Below are 18,891 nucleotides of genomic sequence, written 5' to 3'. Positions count from 1 at the left end.
TATTTTGCCCTAATAAAAAAGGCAAAAAAAAAAAAAAAAGTAGTAATAATAAAGGCTGGGTTGTCTCTTTGATGTTGGTATAAAACATCTCAAATGGAACAGAGGCGTGTGAAGGGAGAAAAGAGAGACGGGGAAGTAAAATTAAGGACTGAAGGGGGGGAAAAAAGGGGGGGGGGGGGAGAAAAAAAGGGTAAAGCCCCGCGGTGGCAGAGGCTGCTGCTGAAAACACAGCCCGCTTTCCCCTCCGCCCGGGGGCAGAGGGAGCAGCGGCGGGCCCGGCTGCATCCACCTCAGTATTTCCATTTTTAAGAAATTTTAATTTTTTTTTTATATTCTTTTTATTATTATTATTTTTAAGGGTGATCACGCTCCGGCTGGGGGGACCCTCCTGCCTGCGCCCTGCCCGCGGGCAGCGCGGGAGGTGTTCTCACCTGCCCACCCCCACGCCGGCCCTTTAGAAGCCGGAGAAGCGGCGGAACACGGAGCCGGCGCGGCCGGAGCCCCACGCGTGTCCCGCGTGAGTCCCCAGCCCGGTCCGGCCGGTCGGGGCTGCCGAGAGGAAGAGGAGGAGGATGTGTTTCTGATCACCGCTTACTTTTAAACACTACTATCAAGGAACGTAGCCAGGAGGTCGGGCCTGGAATAAAACCGTAAAATCAGCATCGCAATCTTTTTGATGTTTCAAAGTCTCTTTGAATGCCTTTGATACACTCAATAGCAAATTTACTGGGCTATTATCACTAATAAGCAGAAATAAGTAATATCTCTCAGAGACTTCTATGGGCTTAATGTGTCCTTTAAAATGAAGTTGGGTTTTTTTTTTAACACCACATCGTTCCCCTTCTGCCTTTGTCGCTCCTGCAGCACCAGCACCCGGGCGGCAGGCAGGGCTCTGCCAGCTGCTTCTGCCCCCGATTCCTTCCCTCTTTCTCTCTTACGGGTTGTTTTCTTTAAAGGAAGGGTAGCTGTCTAGGTGGTCCTGCAGGCAGCAACGGGCCGAAACAGAACCATTTTCTGAGAGAAGGTGGGGAGAGGAAAAGAAAAAGAAAAAGAAAAGAAAAGAAAAAGAAAAAGAAAAAGAAAAAGAAAAAGAAAAAGAAAAAGAAAAAGAAAAAGAAAAAGAAAAAGAAAAAGAAAAAGAAAAGAAAAAGAAAAGAAAAAGAAAAGAAAAAGAAAAGGAAAAGAAAAGAAAAAGAAAAGAAAAAGAAAAGAAAAAGAAAAGAAAAGAAAAAGAAAAGAAAAAGTGGGGCGAGGGGAGCTGCGGGGGCGGGAGGCGGAGCGGCTCCGTCCCGGCTCCGTGCTGCGCCGGTCCCCGCCCGACTCCGCGCTGCGCGGGGATGCGCGGGTGCGGACGAGGCTCGGCGGCGCAGCACGGCCCGGGACAGCGGCCGGCCGCGCACCCGCGGCGTGGTGCGCGTAACCCTGCGGCCTTTTGTGTAATGATTTTATTGAGAGGAGGAGACAGTTGTGGGGAAACGGGTTTGACGAGGAGCCGCGTTCCCCCCGAGGGAATGGCTGTTTGCCTCCTCTCCCCCTTCCTTTCTGTTTTCGGTTTCCCTTCGACATCAAAGCCGGTAATCGGTTCATTGCGGTGTCAAGATCATTATTTAATTTATTTATCTCCGCGAGTTAAATAGCTACACACCTGCAGCCGGGCGAGGGAGCTGGGGGAGTGACACGGCGGGGGGAGGAAAGGGAAGGGGAGCGGAGGGAGGCGAGAGGGCGAGGGAAAGAGAAGGAGAGGCAGGAAAAGGGAAAGAGAGAGTGAGAGTAAAGGAGGAGGAGAAGGGAAGGAGAGAAAGAAACAGAGAGAAGGGAGGAAATGGGAGGGGGAAAAAGGAAGGAAGGAAGGAAGGAAGGAAGGAAGGAAGGAAGGAAGGAAGGAAGGAAGGAAGGAAGGAAGGAAGGAAGGAAGGAAGGAAGGAAGGAAGGAAGGAAGGAAGGAAGGAAGGAAGGAAGGAAGGAAGGAAGGAAGGAAGGAAGGAAGGAAGGAAGGAGAGAAAGAGGAAAGGAAAGGAAAGGAAAGGAAAGGAAAGGAAAGGAAAGGAAAGGAAAGGAAAGGAAAGGAAAAAGAAGGCAGTAAAAAGGGAAAGAAAGGAGGAAAGAAGCGAGGAGGAAGGGGAAGGAAGGAGGGACGCAGGGAGGGAGGGAAGACTCCCGCTGAAGCTCCCTGGTCCGCCGCTTCGCGCTTGCCCACCTCGCCCCGATTCCGGCCCCGGCGCCCAGTCCCCCCCCGGCCACCCCCCCTCCGCCACGGCTGCCCGCGGGCGCGGAGGGTTCTCCCAAGCTCTGCCGGGCCGGGGGGCGGCGGGGGGCGCCTGTCCGTGTCCCTCCGCACCCCCCCGCTCTTCCCCCCGACGGTTGTGGGGCAGTGCTGGCTGCAGTGCGCCTGCCCGCCCCACGCAGGGCGCATTCAGTCCCGCGTGTCCCAGCGGATCGTCCCGCCGCTCCCAGGCCCTCCCGAAGCCAGCTCCTTTAATTGTCCTCATTTGTAAGAGCCGTTTTGTCATGCTAAACGAGGCTGGAGCAGCCATTCTAACCTCTCCTCTCAGCCCCTTTCTCCGCTCCCCTTTTGTTTACCTTCCCCGCATCCCTCGTTTATTTATCTGCCCCTTCCTCGCCCTCCCATTCAGCCCCGTGTGTGTTAATTGCGTTAGGCCGTTTAATTCTAACATCGGTCTCCAAAGAGCACTTAATGAGCAAAGCACATCCAAACACGCGTCACTCCGGCTGCTCAGCTCCTCCAGACCCGCCTCGCTCCTGCAGAGAGACACCCCTCCCTTAGCAAAGGGGCCCCGATGAACAGCCCCCACCCCCCCCCCCGACATCACTAATGGATCCGGACAAGATGCTAATTCCAACCCATCACCACCAACATCCACCCCCCAAAAAAAAAAAAAATCAAAGTATAAATCTCTCCTCGCACCGGTAAAAACTTCACCGCCGCGGAGGCAGCTCGGGACGGCCCGGTTCCCCGACGGGGCGGGACCCCCCCCCGCAGAAACCGGGGGTCTCCGCGGCTCCAGCCCCTCTTTTCCAAAGTTTTCTCACCTCCGCAGCCGAGATTTTCCCCGACGGGCTCCAAACGGAGCCCGACCCGGTCCGGTCCGGCCCCAAAACCGGCCCCGACCCCCGTGAGATCGGCTACCGGGGGTGGGGGTGCGGAGGGTCGGGACGCGGGGCTGGGAGGGCACCGCATTTACACCACGCAGTTGCCTCGTTTGATGACAGATTGTCTTTATTCAAAACGTCTTTGTTCAACAAATGAAAAGGGTTTTAACGAGGTAAAATCCTGCCGGATACATATTTTAATTTTTTTTTTCCTTCTTCTGCTTCCCCAAGACATTGTGAAAACATATTTTAATTGCCATCTGGTTTTATTCGGTTTTTCGTTAGTAGTAGTAGTAGTAGTATTAATTTTTTACAATTCTACTGCCTGACTTCATACCTGACGCTCTGTCTAAAGTAAACTTAGATCTAGTCTCACTGGATCACACAAATTTAAGGACTATCTGTTTTAAATTAAGCAAACACTATCATATGTTTTAAATATAAATGTTTCTCCCCCTCTTTTTTTTTTTTAAACTTTGAAGAGCCTTTTTCTGACATGAAAAGCAATTTTACCTAGTAGTGCGTGGTGGCAAAATATATATATTTATATATATAACACAGCCGATCTCGTCTTTTAATGTGCAAAAGGAAAACGAAAACAAAAAAACCCCAAACAAATAAAAATCATAGTAAAACCGAGACTTCCCAAAGTCAAGTCCAAGTGACATGAGACCCTGGAGAACTTTAAGATAATAAATAAAAGTCGAAACCGCCTCTCTCTCTCTCCTTTTTTTTTTTTTCCTCCTCCTTTTTCTCCCCCGCTTTGTCCCGAAAGGGCAGTTCAAGGTTCGCTTTTTTTTTCTTTTTTCTTTCTTTTTTTTTTTTTTAAGACATTTACAACTCTCACAAGTGCCGGGTTTCTATCTGAGCCCTCCATTGCGGATTTCTCCCCCTCCCCGAGCCTGGGGCCAGCTCTCAGGTCGAGCTTTAGGCGAGAGCATCTCCGAGTCCCCGAGGCAGCGTCCGCGTCTGTCCCCGGGCGGGTGGCGGCCACCAGAGTCCTGTTTCGGGTGACTTTTTCCTTCTGCAGGTTTTACGTACGCGCACACGAAGGAATCCCAGTTCCAGCTGCCACTCGGGTCCGGGGAGTGCGGGGGGGGGGACACGGACACACACAGGCACGCACGCACACACACAGACACGCCCGTGGGTGTTACATGGCAGTCGCATGTGCCGAAGAATAGGGATCTATCCCAGTCTTGGTCATGCCTGGGAATAATATGTAGGCAACTGGAGGTTGCAAACTGGAAGCCGACCAAGCGGTACAGTTACAGGGCACGACATAGCCCGGGTTAGTTGGCGAGGGGTGAGTGTGGGTGTGTTGGCTGGGGCAGCTCAAGCTGCCGAACGCCCCGTTCTGGTATCCCAAGGTGGAGGCGTAGGGCAGGGTGCCGGTGGCTAAGGTGTGAGGAACCTCAGTCATCTTCTGAATGGCGCTGGAGCTGAACTGGCTGGGGTCAAGTAAGGAGTAAGGTGCTGAGCTGGGAGGCAGGAAAGCCCTGGCCTTCTCCGGGGAGCTCAGCAGAGAGTCGGTGGCCCCCACGGGAAGCCCGGCGGCCTTTAAGGGATCGGTTTCCCCGAGGTAAGGCAAAGGGAAGACATACCTGTCCTTCTTCAGCAGGTTCTTGGGCTTGCGCCGGGGTCGGTACTTGTAGTCGGGGTGCTCCTTCATGTGCTGCGCCCGCAGCCGCTTGGCCTCGTCGATATAGGGCCGTTTCTCCGCCTCGGAGAGCAGCTTCCACTCCGCGCCCAGCCGCTTGCTGATCTCCGAGTTGTGCATTTTGGGGTTCTCCTGGGCCATCTTGCGCCTCTGGCCGCGGGACCACACCATGAAGGCGTTCATGGGGCGTTTGATGTGGTCGCTGGGCTTGGACATGCTTCGGCCGGGCGGGCGGGAGGGCTCGGCGGGAGGCTGCGGTGCGGGGCGCCGGACGGCGGCGGGAGGAGGAGGAGGAAGAGGAGGCCGAGGGAGCCGGAGGAGCGGGAGGAGCGGGCTCAGCTGATCATCACAGGTCCTCCGCCGACGCCGTCCCCGGCGGGAGCCCTGCCGGGGCGGGGCGCGGAGCGGCGCGGAGGACGGGCGCTGAGCGCGGGGCCCCCGGCGGGCGGCTAGGCGGGCGGCGAGCCGCCGGGCGCAGGAGCGGGCCGGCGGTGGGGACGCGGAGCGGCGCGGAGCGGCGGGAAGGCGGGGGGCCGCGGAGCGCAGGCTGACATAGCGGCAGGGCGGGCGCTCGCAGCGCGGCCGGGCGCCCAATCAGCGCGGAGGGGGACCCGCTTAAAAAGAGAGGAAGAAGAGGGGAGGGGAGAGGGGAGGGAGGAGGAGGAAGAAGAAGAAGGAGAAGGAGAAGGAGGGAAAAAGAAAAAAAAAAAAAGGAGGGGAAAGGAGGACACCCCCCCTTCAAAGGGAAGGCGTTTGTGAGCTGCTGCGCTAAGAGCAGTCTGCGGGGGGAGGTGAGAGACGCGGGGAGGCGGAGGGGGTCGTCCTCATTCTCCCCCCCCGTCCCGCCGGTGCGCCGAGCGGGGCCGGTCCCGCTGACCTCCCGGTTCTCCGCCGCCGTCGAGGCGGCGAGCGCTGCGTTCTGCCTGGCCGCTGCCCCCTCCGCGCCCCTCCCCGCTCCGCGCAGCCCGGCTTCACCCCGGGAGCCGGCCCGCGTCCCGGCTTGCTTTGAATAATTGCCTGCCTCCCGCGGAACGCCCGTGGGGGAAATATTTATTAAATGGAAACAATCGTCCCGGCTCCCGGGGGGGGGGGCACCGCGTTTGTTCCAGGCTTATTGGTTTTTAGCACCTGCTTTGGTTAACAAACCTGCGCCGAAAAGCACCCCCCCCTGCCCCGAGCCGCCCCGCCGGTTTACGGCGGGCGCACGGGGAGAGAAAGGAGAAGGCGGGGCGGGGGGCGGCCGCCCCGGCCCCTCCGGGCTCTCCCCGTGCGCCCGCCGGGGCAGGGCGGTCGCTCCGCCGGGAACTTCGCCTCCGCTCCGTGCCGGGGTGCCGGTATCGGCGGGGACCTACCCACCCCCCTAATAATAATAATAATAACATCAATAATAATAGTAATAAAAGCCACCCTCGACCTTATTTGCTTCTTTTTTCCTTTCCGCTTGCAATAACTGACTTTCGTTTCCCGGCAGAGCCGTGTGCGTGCGGAGCCGGAGAGGAGGAGGAGGAGGAGGAAGAAGAAGAAGGGGGCAGATGATTTAGACTCGGCTCACCTGGACGGGGCCGGCAGCGCCGGAGGGTTTGGCTCCGCTGCCGCCAGCACCGTCCCGGCGGCTTTTTTCGTTGCGCCCAAAAATCAGCCGTGAATTTTTCACGGGACCCTCGTGCCCAGAGCGGGGGCTGCGGGCGGGACTCCCGCGGGACGGCACCGGACCTTCTCCGGGGAAATCTCCACCTTCGCGAGTGGCATCCCACGGGCCTCCCCCCACCCACCCGCGGCAGCCGCTGCGTGCATACGGGACCCGCAAACAAAAAAAGGGTGTACAGGCGGCCCCCTTCCCCCCGGCTGCCCCCCCTCCCACGGGAGACCTCTGCGTTAACCCCCTTGGGGGACCTCCGTGCCACGCGTGGCCCCGATAGCCCTGTCGGGGCGCTCGCCGCGCGGTTGCCCGAGCACTGCCCGTCCCGGCAGGCACCCGCCGGCTTGGACGTGACCGTGGCAGGGCGTCACGCGTGGAAACTTCTTTTTTAAACACACAGACACACACGCCTCTCCTCCCCTCCACGCCCCGTGGAAACAGCGATACCAGCGTCCCCGGCTGCCGGCGCTCTGCCCCGCGGAGCGGTCGCGGCCAGGTGCGCGCTGCCGCGCTTAACATCCGCGATTAAACCCGCGCTGGCGCCGCTCCCCCTGACCCGCTCGCCCCCGTATACGGTGTTTTCCCCTCTGCCGTTTAAAATATAAAACTCCCTTTGTTTTCATTGTTTATTCTCAGATTCTCCGGGGGGGCGAAGGAGAGGGAAATAAATAAATTATATCATTTGTCATCCCTGGCGAAGATGAAACGAGGGAAATCTGGCGTCGGTCTCAAAAATGCGGGTAGTAAGACAAATCGTTCGGAAGGGAGCGAGGGCTGGCAGGCTCTGCCTTTTGCTCCCCGAAAAGTCTTTCCAGTCGGTTTAATGTCGCTTCGCAATATTAATGCTAAAAAAATCGGCAGCCCCGCTTTCATTGGCTGGTGCCTGTGCCTTGATGCATCGGTCCTCGATCAGCTCGGGGCATTTGGGGCTCTATTTTCTTCATTTACATCCCATTTATGCCCCCGTTAAAAAAAAAAAAAAGAGAGAGAGAGGAAAAGTAAGATTTCCTTCGCAATGCCAACACCTCCATCCTTAAATACTTCAATTTTTACCCTAAATCATCTGTTCTGGAAGGGGACCTGTTGCAGTTCTACATTCCCCGAGGATGGGTTTTTAAAAACTTCGTACCTATCCTTGTTTTTTGATTTTTGGTTTTGGGTTTTTTTTTTGAGACAGCACCGATTTCCCGGGCAGTGACTCAAATCCATTTCTCCTCGCCAGCTTGTTTAGACACCAAAACTAATAGTGCGATTATTATTCCTGAATGATATCATGGTAATGCAGCAAGATAAGAACGGCCTGATGTAGAAACATTAAAATTATATTCTTGGAGATAGTTCATTTGGAGTAACTTTAAATTAGATGAGATCATGTAGCCTGAGATCTAACAACAGCATAAATAGAGCTGTATTTCTGCCTTCGTCTTCCTCCTCCTCCTCGCAGGAATCACGGTTGGGCTCGCGGTGCTGCAACTGCCAAAAGTGAGAGGCGAAGAGCACGGCACCTCTAATTTGAAAATATCCCCGTTCTAAACTTTTAGCTGCTGGAAAATAATGGATCTTTAAAGAACGTGGTTGGGCTTTGGTGGTGGTTTTGTTTTTTTTGTTTGGGGTTTTTTTATGCTTCAGGCGCTACGAAAGGGAGGGGGGTTTTAATTGATTTTTAATTGAAGTGAGCACGTTTTGGAAAGACTTTCAGGTCGCTGGTGTTTTCCACAGACGCTGAGGGCACCGGTCCTCCCTGCTGTTCTGTGTGACCCGGTGAGATTGCCACCGGCAGCAATGCTTTGTACAAATATATGGAATTAGCTCAGTGCACAGGCTGATTATTTTGGTGCTTTTCCTTCGTATTTGGTTATTTTACATGCAAGTGCATGCATACATTTCTCTATGCATGTGCCACATTTAAAAAAAAAGACCCATTTAATCACATGCCATCAAATAATGTTTTCTGGGAGAGATATATACGTAAAGTATATGCACACACCAGCTCACACAAGCACACAGCACTGATGTATTCACAGATACCATGCGGATATGTGCTTAAGGGTCACCCCCTGTGCATGTTTGCGGGATTTCTTGCTCGGTCCCCCCCGCCCAACCCTGAGAAAAGCATTCAAATAGTTACAGAAGAGATCACCTTCTGCACGGAGAGGTGTAACGGAGCAGGTCACTGCCCCGTCCACACGTGAGGGAAGAGGGTAAGCAGTGATGGCTGTGGCAGACTGGGTCATCCCAGGGTCTGGTTTGCCCAGCGTTTGGCTTTCTCCCTCTGGCCAACAAGAGATGCTTCCTGGGGAGATCTGTGGGAGAGAGCTGTCGAGTTACTCGCTACAAAAATAAAGATTCCTCTCAGCCTCCATTAGTTGGGAGCTGGTTTATGACGCTGAAGTTTACAGCCCTTTCAGAACTTAATTTTTGTTCTGCTCGTTTTATCTACCCGTGATACCACGTGGTCTCCTATAAACGCCCCACCATTTACCACTATGCTATGTGCATTTACAGAACTCATTTCTCACAGATGATCTCTTCATTACTCTTTTGCAGCATTCTTTTTCTTTTGTAGTCCTCTGTTAATGAGAAAGGAGATGTATATTTTTGCACCGAGGGGGTTTCCCTCCTGGCTGGGGCTCCCTGCAGGTGGTAGCCCGGGTGGCTGGTCACCTTTGGGAGCCACTGGTGCTGGGAAACCCGTCCTCTGCCAACAGTGTGGGCAGGTCCAGGGAGTTTTGCTGTTGCAGGTCTTCTCACAGCCCCCAGGATGGGGGCGAAGGTCCTGACTAGTGAGCCAGTGGGACTGCCTTACAGCGTGATTTTGTGCCCTGGACTGTTGCAACCTTCCCAGTCGACAAAAGTTAAGCACAGCTCTCTGTGCGTGTTTGTGTGGAAGTGCGGCACTGAGCAGTACTGACTGCAGCCAGGTCAGCAGCCACTCGGGTTGACATCGCTGTCACTGTGAAGTGCGTAACGCTGGGGCAGAGAGCACCAAAACTGCCCATGCAGAGTCAGGCAGCAGCTTGGGCTCCACGGGACCCACAAAGGGTCTCGTGGTGGAACCCCTGCAAGAGACTCCTGGGACAGTGCCACGTCTGTGCCAGCTCCTGGCCTTTTGTTAGCAAATAATAATAAAAAATAGCTAATGAGTGACTAAAGGGCAGCTCATCCTTTCCAGGATGAGAAATGCCCAGTGGAAACCCAGTTTTGATTCCTCTACCTTGGGTAGACTCACGCTGCAGAGCCCCATGAGGTCTCCAGGTGCATCAGCCCACGTACCCAGGGCAAGGTCCATGCAAAAGCAGCAGGAGGGAGAGTTGATGAGCCTCTCCAGTAAATAAGTATTTTCACTGTGGCCATGCATGTAAACCTGGAGGCTTGACATAGAATTGACGTCTTAGATATTGCGTGGCCAGGGAGCCTGGGTCATTGTCAGCAGCATGAAGTGAAGGATAAATAACCTAAGCTCAGAAGTGCAGAGCAGGCTTGTAAGGACAGGTACTATCTTTCATTAGACCAACTGATACAGTCAGAAAAAAAAACAGACAGGCTTTCAGGCACATGAGCTCTGAAATAGAAGCAGCAACTTTCAAGAAAAGTGCCAAGGCGGAACTGTTTATCTCAGGTACCCACCTGCCTCCATTTCTGGGGAGGCTGATGGCTTCATTGGCTGTAATACGGCCGTCCTGCCGGTGCGGGATGAAGCACGGAAGTGTGATTATTCCCAGCTATATGTCAGACATGGAGAAACAGAGAGGCCTGTCCAAGGCTGGATGAAAAGCTTGGGGTAGGAGAGAGAAGCGACTTCCAGGCTTTGGTATTTCAGGTGAGCTCTGGAGCGACCGTTTTCTGGATCACTGACGTCAGTTGAAAGCTACACGTGGAAAGCGCATGGAGCGCAGACAAACATGACCAACTGCTGTGTTCTGCAAACAGAGGATACGCTCAAAAGTATTATCTCGCTGTTATTCTTCTATAGTACAGTTAAAAAACATGCAATGTGGAGGTCTGGTCAAGATGCAAAGATGCAGAGGAAAATACTCCTTTCATTGATTTTTGTAAGCCCAACATCACTTCCTGGGCTTGGGGTTCTTGCAAGTCTATGTCTTGGCCCTGAGTACCGCATTTTGCATTTGGGTATCTGAATAAAACAAATGGTGTTTAAAGGCAGCCGCCACAGCTGTCTCTGAGGGCTACGGTGCTCCGAGTTTCAGGAGCATCTGTTATTTTAGTGAAGGGTGGTTCAATTCATGTCCACTCCATTTATTTACATTCTGTCAGCTTCACACACACCGACAAGGTGGAGTTACATTTTTTGGTCAAAACTGCCCTCTTTGGCCAACGTGCCCACTCTCGTGAAAGATCTGCCCCCATCAACACAGCCAGGCCCACGGTTAAGCTGATGTTTAACTTCCCACCTATGTGAACCAAGCCACTCAAGAGCCCTGTAGTTTCCTCCCCACTCTTCTCACATACACTGATGTGGCACTTCAGTTAAACATATTCACCAGAAATACAAAGCCCGTGAGAAAGTAGCACTTGAGACCCATCAAAGATCTGATGAACAGCCAATTTATCTTCCTGGAAGGACTCCAGACCTCTTCTCCCCACTCACACAACTGTTCTCGGTGTCTCAGGGTGAAGCTCCAGGGGTGGGTTGGGATATTTTAAGCACCAAAGGCCATTTCTTCCCCATGATATATTCCCAGTATAAAAGTAGGGCTCTAGGAGCACTGATGGCCAAGTGCTGTCTTGCCATAACCCTGAAGAAGTTATCTGTCATGTGGTCCAAAATGATCTGGATAACCTCCATAGCATGCAAGGAGGTTTTAAGCATGTTGTTTAGGTCCTGAATTGCTGGATATGGACCACAGTTGTAAGAGACAGCTCCAGTAAACAAGAGGTGCTCCATGGTAGTAAGAGACGACCACTAGCAACAGATACTCTTCTGCCTTGAACCTGAGACCCTCCATAGACTTCACTCTGTGCAAAGCACATCAAATATTGAGATGCTGGTCGGCAGCACCGAGCCTGTCTGGAAAACACAGCTTTGGACTGAACCAGTGAAACAAGGTCTAAAGAGCCAGTCAGTTCTGTTGTGTATTGAAAATTCAACCCTGCCACTGACCTCACTGAGTGAACTAGCTTCAGGAAGACCACAAAGCATGTACTCACCCATTCTGTTTGAAAATGCAACACCTTCCATCCAAACATTGCTTTACAGGAACCTGGATGCCTCCAAGATGCTTTTTGTTGCTTGCTGGAGGTTCGTGGTGGCATCTGTCTCCCTTGGAGGCAAACCTCCTCACTGGCTCACACCCAAAAGCTCAGCAGAGCAGAATAATGCCACATGCCCTTGAGCAGGGAAGGTGCACACACACTACACATAGAATCAGCATGGACTGGCTGTTTGCTCTGGGGTGTTAGCTGTGAGTTAAATGCCATGTCAGACACCGTGTGCTGGTGGGAAGTGTGGCCGTGGGTCCCCAGCAGTAAGGGAAAGACCCCTGTGGTGTCCTTGCCAGGACTGCAGAAGCAGTCAAGAGGAAGCACCAGGGCTGCGGTCTGCAGCCATGCAACCATCTCCAGCACTGTCCTTGGGCGTTAGATTGACCTTCTGCCCAGCAAGGCTGTGAAACAAGTCTGCAGAGGCAGAAGAGAGGGAAACATCACTGCTGGACTCCAAAACCCAAGTCAACCAGAGGGATGGAGGCAGCAAAGCATCTGGATGGAGAAGACCCCAGTCCCTTGAGCCAGGTGGAGACCCACCCTGGTGGGGGATGCAGCCTTATTCGGAGACACCAGCTCTGCTGCAGGACAGACGCCGTGACGGGCAGCAGAGCTGCGCTGGCCTGGTGCTACCGAAAACCATTCCTGGTTTGTGATGTATGTGCCTTCTCCTGCCCTCCCCAGCCTGGTCCTGCTCGTTTGACCGCAGCATCCCTGACTCAGGGCCCTTTTTCACTGGAAAACAGGTCACTCTGCAGTAAACTTTGGGGAAGTCTCAGGAACTAATTTTGGAGCATGGTACAGATTATATGATCATGGCTTGAGGAAATTATTATATTTTTAATTGAATTTTGTGTGCTATGCACAGATACTACAGTAGTGGGCCCTTTATCAATTGTTAACACGAATACTAATGAATACTAATGCTAATCATTTGTTTCTGGAAACAAATACAAAGATATTTGATGGAAAAATCTCTCTGAATTTTAACACCGAAAATAATGAAATGCATCACAGTCCGGTGGTGCCAGAAGACAAAACCCTACAGTTACAACGCGGTCACAGAAAACGTGAGCTACGGAGGAACCCACGAGGAAAAACGCCAACAGCTTTGACCCAAAACTGCAGTGAACGCTCCCCGAGAGCCACATGAGGGCAAACCACCCACTCTGGGGCAGAGCAAAGAAGAGCAGAGCGGTCCTGCGGGGTCGGGGTCCTACGACGGAGCCCTGCGCCCGCCCCGTTATTTATTTATGGCGATGATTTACAAGGCGCCCATCTTTCCAGCAGCTGCTTGTTCTTTACGAGGTTCGGAGATGAAAGCCAACGATATTTCCACCCACCCAGCCCAAACGGGAAGGCACGCTCAGTAACCCTTTCCTAACCCTCGAGACAGGGGTTCTGCGGGGAATAATTTAGCCGGCAGGAGATTCCAGAAATGGCAATTAATGAAAGACTTGGGTGAAGCATGTCTTATATCTTGTTCCAAATACGGCCATAGAGGTTTATACTGGGGCGGGGGAGGCAAACGTTAAAGGGAGGGCCTGCTCTGGAGCACACCCAGTCTGCAGCACCTGCAAATTTCACCCCCAGGATAAATAACTAAGATATCTCCGTCACTTGGGGCTGCTCAAATTATTCATAGCAAATAAATTACCAGGTGTATTTAGTCTGTTGTTCTCCCCCCGCTTCCTTTTCCTACACGCTCATGAATCACTTGGAAATAGATTCTGATTTCTGCAAGTGTGTCTATTAGTCATAATAAAGAGACGTGGCACGGCTCATGCGAAGACGCGTGGCCAATGGGCTGTCGGCAAATACTTGTTACTGGCCTGGTATCTACATCTGACTGGTGATTTAGGTCGTTTGCTGCTTCTGAGCCCAGATTGGTGATGGGGCTTTTTCTTCCCCCCCTTCCTTTTAGCGAGCGATGGGAGCAAAGAGGGAGCACCACGGAGATGCGCAGCGTAAACCTACTCTATTTGGGAGAAATCCTTGCTTCTCCTGCAAACGTGTCTGCTCAAGCAAAGGCCGGTGCCCGGGTGGGGATGGTGGTCCCCTCCGAGGCCACTCTGACCAGCAGTCAGACCCAAGAACGTTGGTGTCCTCTATGCATCCGACATCCAAGCTTTCGCAGAGGCCAACCAGCGCAGCCCATACATCTCCAAGAGCCAACACACCAAGGCAATATGTTCTCTTCCTGCCAGCCGGAATCCACTCATGTAGGAAGATACATGAGTGGCGTTTCGTTCCCGTCCGTTATACTGTCTGCCTCAGTCCCAGCCGCCGAGAAACCGAAGTGGCACAGCGGATCAGCCCCATCTCCTCCGTTCAAGCCCGTTGCCTCTGTAGGCAATTACCTCCCTAACGACCAAACAGCTTGAGGTGGGACCAATGTACCTGCAGTGTCCTGCTGGCCACAGAGGGAGAGAAAACTTCTTATTCCTGGAATACAGTTTGCACGGCCAACCTGGGCAGGGTGGAGAGGTGAGGGGAGGTGGGTGGGAGGAGAGGAGGAGGAGGAGCTGTGGCTGGCCTTCCTCCGCAGCATGCAGCGGTCACGTTGCAGGGGATGGGAGACTTGTCTGATTACTGGCCAAACAATAATGAGCAGTGCTATTTAAATGCATCCAATTACTGTTGCCATTCAGTGGGCAGAGGCCGACGTGAGAATGGAAACACAGAAGGAGCAGAGAGGTCTTTGCCTGGGAAAGCACGTAGGAGCCTTGTAACGCTCCCCTCTGAGAAGGGATTTAATCAACAGCTACAGTTTTGCAGGGCAAGGAGGAAGAATGAGTGCATTGTGCGCAGCACTGACTTTTCACCTTTTGCTTCCTCTGGCGCGGGGCACGCAGATAACTCCCCTGATCGCCACCTTGCCCCGGGAAGGACTACTTGAATGCGTGAGATCAGGCCACCCCATCCATCCAAACGCAGTCCAGGGCATACGCCCGAAAGAAAGACCTTCATTTCCCTGCGGTGCTATGACTCTGCTGTGATCCAATGGCTTGTGATGATCAAGTCATCTCTCAGACCTACCAATCGCGGTGGGTATGTAGGTGTATAGGCCACTGCACTGCCATAGCCAAACTGTTGCATCCTCTTCCCTCCAGCCCTGCTCAGTGCTGGTTTTCACTTGTGAGCCTGGTCTACGTGGCTCCTGCACTGGTAGACCTGCCCAGGAGGAGACGCCAGGTTTTTAGACCAAAGGAGCTATCGTTGCACAGTTTCACCAGGATAAAGGCAACTTTGCATCACATTAGCTTAGCGTCTCCCTTTAGCCTGCAGGGACATAAGCAACTATGTAATGACACCCTCACGTCCTCAGCCAGGACCTCATGCTGCTTTTTCTCTGCCAGCATCCTTCACTTTTCCCGTCACTGGAGTCCCTAAGCCACATGTGGCTGAGAAGTTTCCAAAAGATGAGCCCCATTGCAGCCCAGATGACGGCATCCAACCCCTTGGTATGGAGGAGGTTCATGGCAGATGAGTAAACTGGTCCCACGTGCTCCCCAAACTGACAAATCTCTCCATTTTGTAGGATTAATGTTCTCACCAGGATCACTGTGTTTTCACATGGCTCGCAATAATGCTCCAGGGATTCACAACAATTAACCGGCTCCAGCGCCTCAAGCTGTCGACAGCCAGTGACGCAGGAGGAGATAGCCTCCAAAATGAATCAAAGCAGAGGAAATAAGTGGTTTAAACCCATTTCTTTGCTGTTATTCCCATGTTAATACTGGAGTCTTCCCCTGTGGGATGACAGCACCTTTCTACCAGAGCAGCACCACTGAGGCAAAGTGAAGATTGCATTTTTATTTCTGTGCGTATGCTGCTCTTCAGTGACATGTCCCCAAAACTGACTCCAAGTATGAAGAAAAAAAAAAACACACAGGAGAAGAAAATTTTCCTTCTTGTGTGGCAGCTTCTCAGCAGCTCCTGGCCTTGGTAACGTTTCCCCCAGCGCAAGGTTTCCCTCAAGGTTAAAGGTGTGCTTGAGTCCCCGGGGAAGGCAGTTTGGCCACGCCAAGCCTTCTGCTGATCCCCATCGCTGCCCTAACACGTGCGGTGAGTGGAGCATTTTCTTCCGCTTACGGATAAGGATTCTTTTCCAATTAATCAGTCCTGGTTATGTATTTAACTGCAGCCCAAAGACTCTCTCTCTGACTCATGTGATGCCTTTAATCATTATCTGTTAGGTCTGTGGGTGGGTGCCTAGGTCAGAGGGCTTCACTCCTGATCCTCAGAAGGATCTCAGGACCAGATGGCCCAGAAACGAAGCGGTATGGGAATATGGCCTCCCGGAACATCCCCAGGCGTGGACTGCTCCCGCCGGGCAGCAGCCCTGCCGTCTCCAAGTCGCTCCGCTCCCAAGGTCTGATCCCTCTGAGCAGGCTGGAGAGGACGAGCAGAGCCCCTTTGCCATGAAGGGATGTCTGAGCAGGCTTCTGCTGCCAGGACAAGCCAGTGGCTCCTACTCAAAGACTTATTATCCCTTTGGTCATAGGAACTGCTGGGCAGAGTGGCTTTCAATGCTTCTGTCCTTCCTCCAAAATCTGGGGCTTATTTTTGTAGCCCTGGACTGACACTAAAATTGCATCCTGGGTGTTGTGTTTTTTTAAAAAAACTTTGCCTGATTCCTAAGGCAAGAGTGCAAAAAAAGTTTGCAAAAATGCTGGCCGTTTCCATTTTTCTGTTGCTGTTGCACAAGATTTGTGTTTCGAGCCCTATTCCCTTGGAAGGGCTTTTTAGTCTAGTGCAGGAAATTTCAAGGATGCAAATGTATTTTCTGTTTCCCTCGCAAAACAGGAATGCTTCTCCTTGGGAAATTTTCCATTTAAAAAAAAAAAAAAAAGCAGTTGGATCAATATTCCACATTTTGGAATCTACAATAAATCATACCTCAAGCGAAGGGGGAAAGCAAGAGAAAGCAGGAATGCTACAAACTCAGGTTAGGTTGAAATGCAGGGGACATCGTGAGGACAGCAGCATTTTTCTACTTTAAGCTACTGTTTAGGAGAATAAATGCCCTGAAACACCGCAGCGCTGCTGTGCCCGTAGCGGAAAGAAAAGAAACTAAAACAAACCAGGCAGGAGCTCTTTAAAGGGGAGGGTTAATGCCCTGCTCTACCCCTCCGGGAACTGGTACAGGAGCAGAGTCAGGCAGCAGCAGGTATTTTAGCTGTGGGCTATGGGTGGGGAGGAGGTGGGGGGCCGCCGCCGGAGCCGAGGTGGGGGGCAGCCCGGGGGCTTGCGGGGGGCTGTGGAGGTGATCGGGGGTCTGCAGAAGGAGGCGTCCGCTTTCTTGGCCCGACAGCGCAGCGATTTCCCCGTCACAGGGTGGGGCCGGCAGCCCACTTCCACGGGTGTCTGTGAAACGCGGCGAGCGGCGCGGGCAGGCACCGGCCGCGCTGAAATAGCCAGAGCCGCCGAAGCGAAGGGCCCGGCTCGCGGCCGACGTCCGCCGAGGCTGTAGCTGCCAACCTAAATCTCCCGGGACGGGGAAACAGCGAAGACGCTCCAGACCCTCGAGGCGGTTAATCCACGTGTCGGGCTGCGGGGAGGTGCCAGAAACGTTTTAGGGTGTACCGACGGATGGCCAGCGTTTAAAAGTCTGCAAGAATAAGCCAGAGGGATGTGCACGAGGTCAGGACTCCACCGCGTAGGAGCCCAAAGCCAGGGTGGGTCCGTGCTGGGGCAGACCCCAGGGAAGGATCACCCTTCCGCAGGGAGACACCAAAACCCCCGTCCCAGGGCTGGGGTTTGCCCGTTGCTGAGCTCCTGCACTGGTGGCAAGCGGCAGAGCGGCCAGGCGGGCTCAGCTGACGGACGTCCTCCCTGAAGCCCCGACACGCACCCCAAACCGCAGCGGCCAGCGGCGCCTTGCGGGGAGGAGGGGGCGAGTTTGGGAAGCTCTGGCCTGGGGATTTGGCCGTTCAGCTGCTCTTACGGTCATGGAAAGCCGTGTGGCTGAGTCTTTGTTGCCGGGTTTTAAAATCCCCCCTGCGAGTTTTGGGCGGCGTGGGAGGAGCGGCGTGAGCCCCCGGCTCCTGCTGCTTGCAGGCGAGCAGCGCTAACGCCGCGCCGGCCCGCCCGGCGCGACGAGGAGGGGCTGCGCTCCGGCCAGGCATCTTTTCTTTGAAGTGGCGCGGAATTTCATTCGCTTTCATTCGGAGAGTGCAAATCACTGCTAAAAGCCCTCCCCTCTCTGACCCCCATTTAGGAAACTCTAATCCAGCCTCACTGGCTTCACCGGTTTTCTTTTTTTTTTTTTTTGTTGGTTGTTGTTTTTTTTCCCTGTGGTGACTTTTGTGTTCAAGCGTGGCTGACTCCAGCTGGAAACAAAACAGCCAACCCCTTCATCAGTTTATGCTGATTTTTTTTTTTTTTTACACTAAGTTTCTCCTATTTCTGCAGGATGAACCCTGCTCTCCAAAGCCCCTGGTGCTGGCAGCCTGTTTTGGATTAGCTAGGATGCGCTTCTCTGGAGCATTACTGGGGTCAACATCATTTTGGTGCTCGGAATGAGGATGCTGATAATCAGGGCGCTCGTTAGCCCCTGTTAACGAAGAAGAGTTGATCTCTCCCGTTGTCACACAGCGCTGAACCGAGCGAAATCGGGAGTGCACAGAGGGCAGGGGCCACCGGCCTCTGCTCTCTTCAAGGTCACAACCACAGCAGCAGCCATGGCCAGCGCTGACCAGCGTGATGGCTACAGGACAGGTCTGTGGCCACCAGGACAAGGTGCCCGTTTTCAACAGTGACCACCAAAATGAACCGAGATGCCGGAGGAGTTGGGTCATTGGCAGGAGACATTTTCCTTGGCTGTGGGAGCAAATCCAGAAATTCCTGAATTTTCCCCGAGTGCTGGGCCTTCCGCCAGGGCAGGAGAAGCTGCCAAATCGTGGCTTTTTCCCGGTGTTAATCTGGGGAACCGAGCGATTAGCGCGGAGTGGCCTCAGGGCCCGAGAGACTACAAGATGCAGACAAGCACGGCTGCACTCACCGCCGCTCCCTTCGCCCCGTGCTGGTGCTAAGCGCGTTATCTGCACAAGGCTTGTCAAGAGCCGCAGCCCCTTCGAGGCGGAGCTGGAGCGCGGGGCGATGCCGGCTTCGGCACTGTTTCTTTCAGCCCGCGGCAGGGCTGGGGAAGGCTGTCCAAGGAAACGTGGCCAGGAGAGCTGGAGTTGTTCACTGCTGGTTGGAGTGCTTGGGTTTTCCTAGGGGAAAGCGCTGGGCTGGGGCTCTTTCTCTACGC

At 53.5% G+C, this 18,891-nt stretch overlaps 1 protein-coding gene across 1 annotated transcript; it reads right to left on the bottom strand.

The window, feature by feature from the left end:
• Positions 1 to 313: 313 nt before the first annotated feature.
• Positions 314 to 5,975, bottom strand: SOX14 (SRY-box transcription factor 14). Its single transcript, XM_082003688.1, has one exon. It carries the CDS (start codon positions 4,985 to 4,987, stop codon positions 4,265 to 4,267), a length of 723 nt encoding a protein of 240 aa, XP_081859814.1. The 5' UTR covers positions 4,988 to 5,975; the 3' UTR covers positions 314 to 4,264.
• Between the last annotated feature and the right edge of the window lie 12,916 nt (positions 5,976 to 18,891).

Source organism: Phaethon aethereus (assembly GCF_964289735.1).
Source record: "Phaethon aethereus genome assembly, chromosome: 9".
Classification (NCBI taxonomy): Eukaryota; Metazoa; Chordata; class Aves; order Phaethontiformes; family Phaethontidae; genus Phaethon; species Phaethon aethereus.
This window is presented reverse-complemented; position numbering and strand designations above follow the sequence as displayed.

What these genes read in the sequence shown, in the direction of transcription:
- SOX14 (XM_082003688.1), bottom strand. Translation starts at nt 4,987, where the DNA reads ATGTCCAAGCCCAGCGACCACATCAAACGCCCCATGAACGCCTTCATG.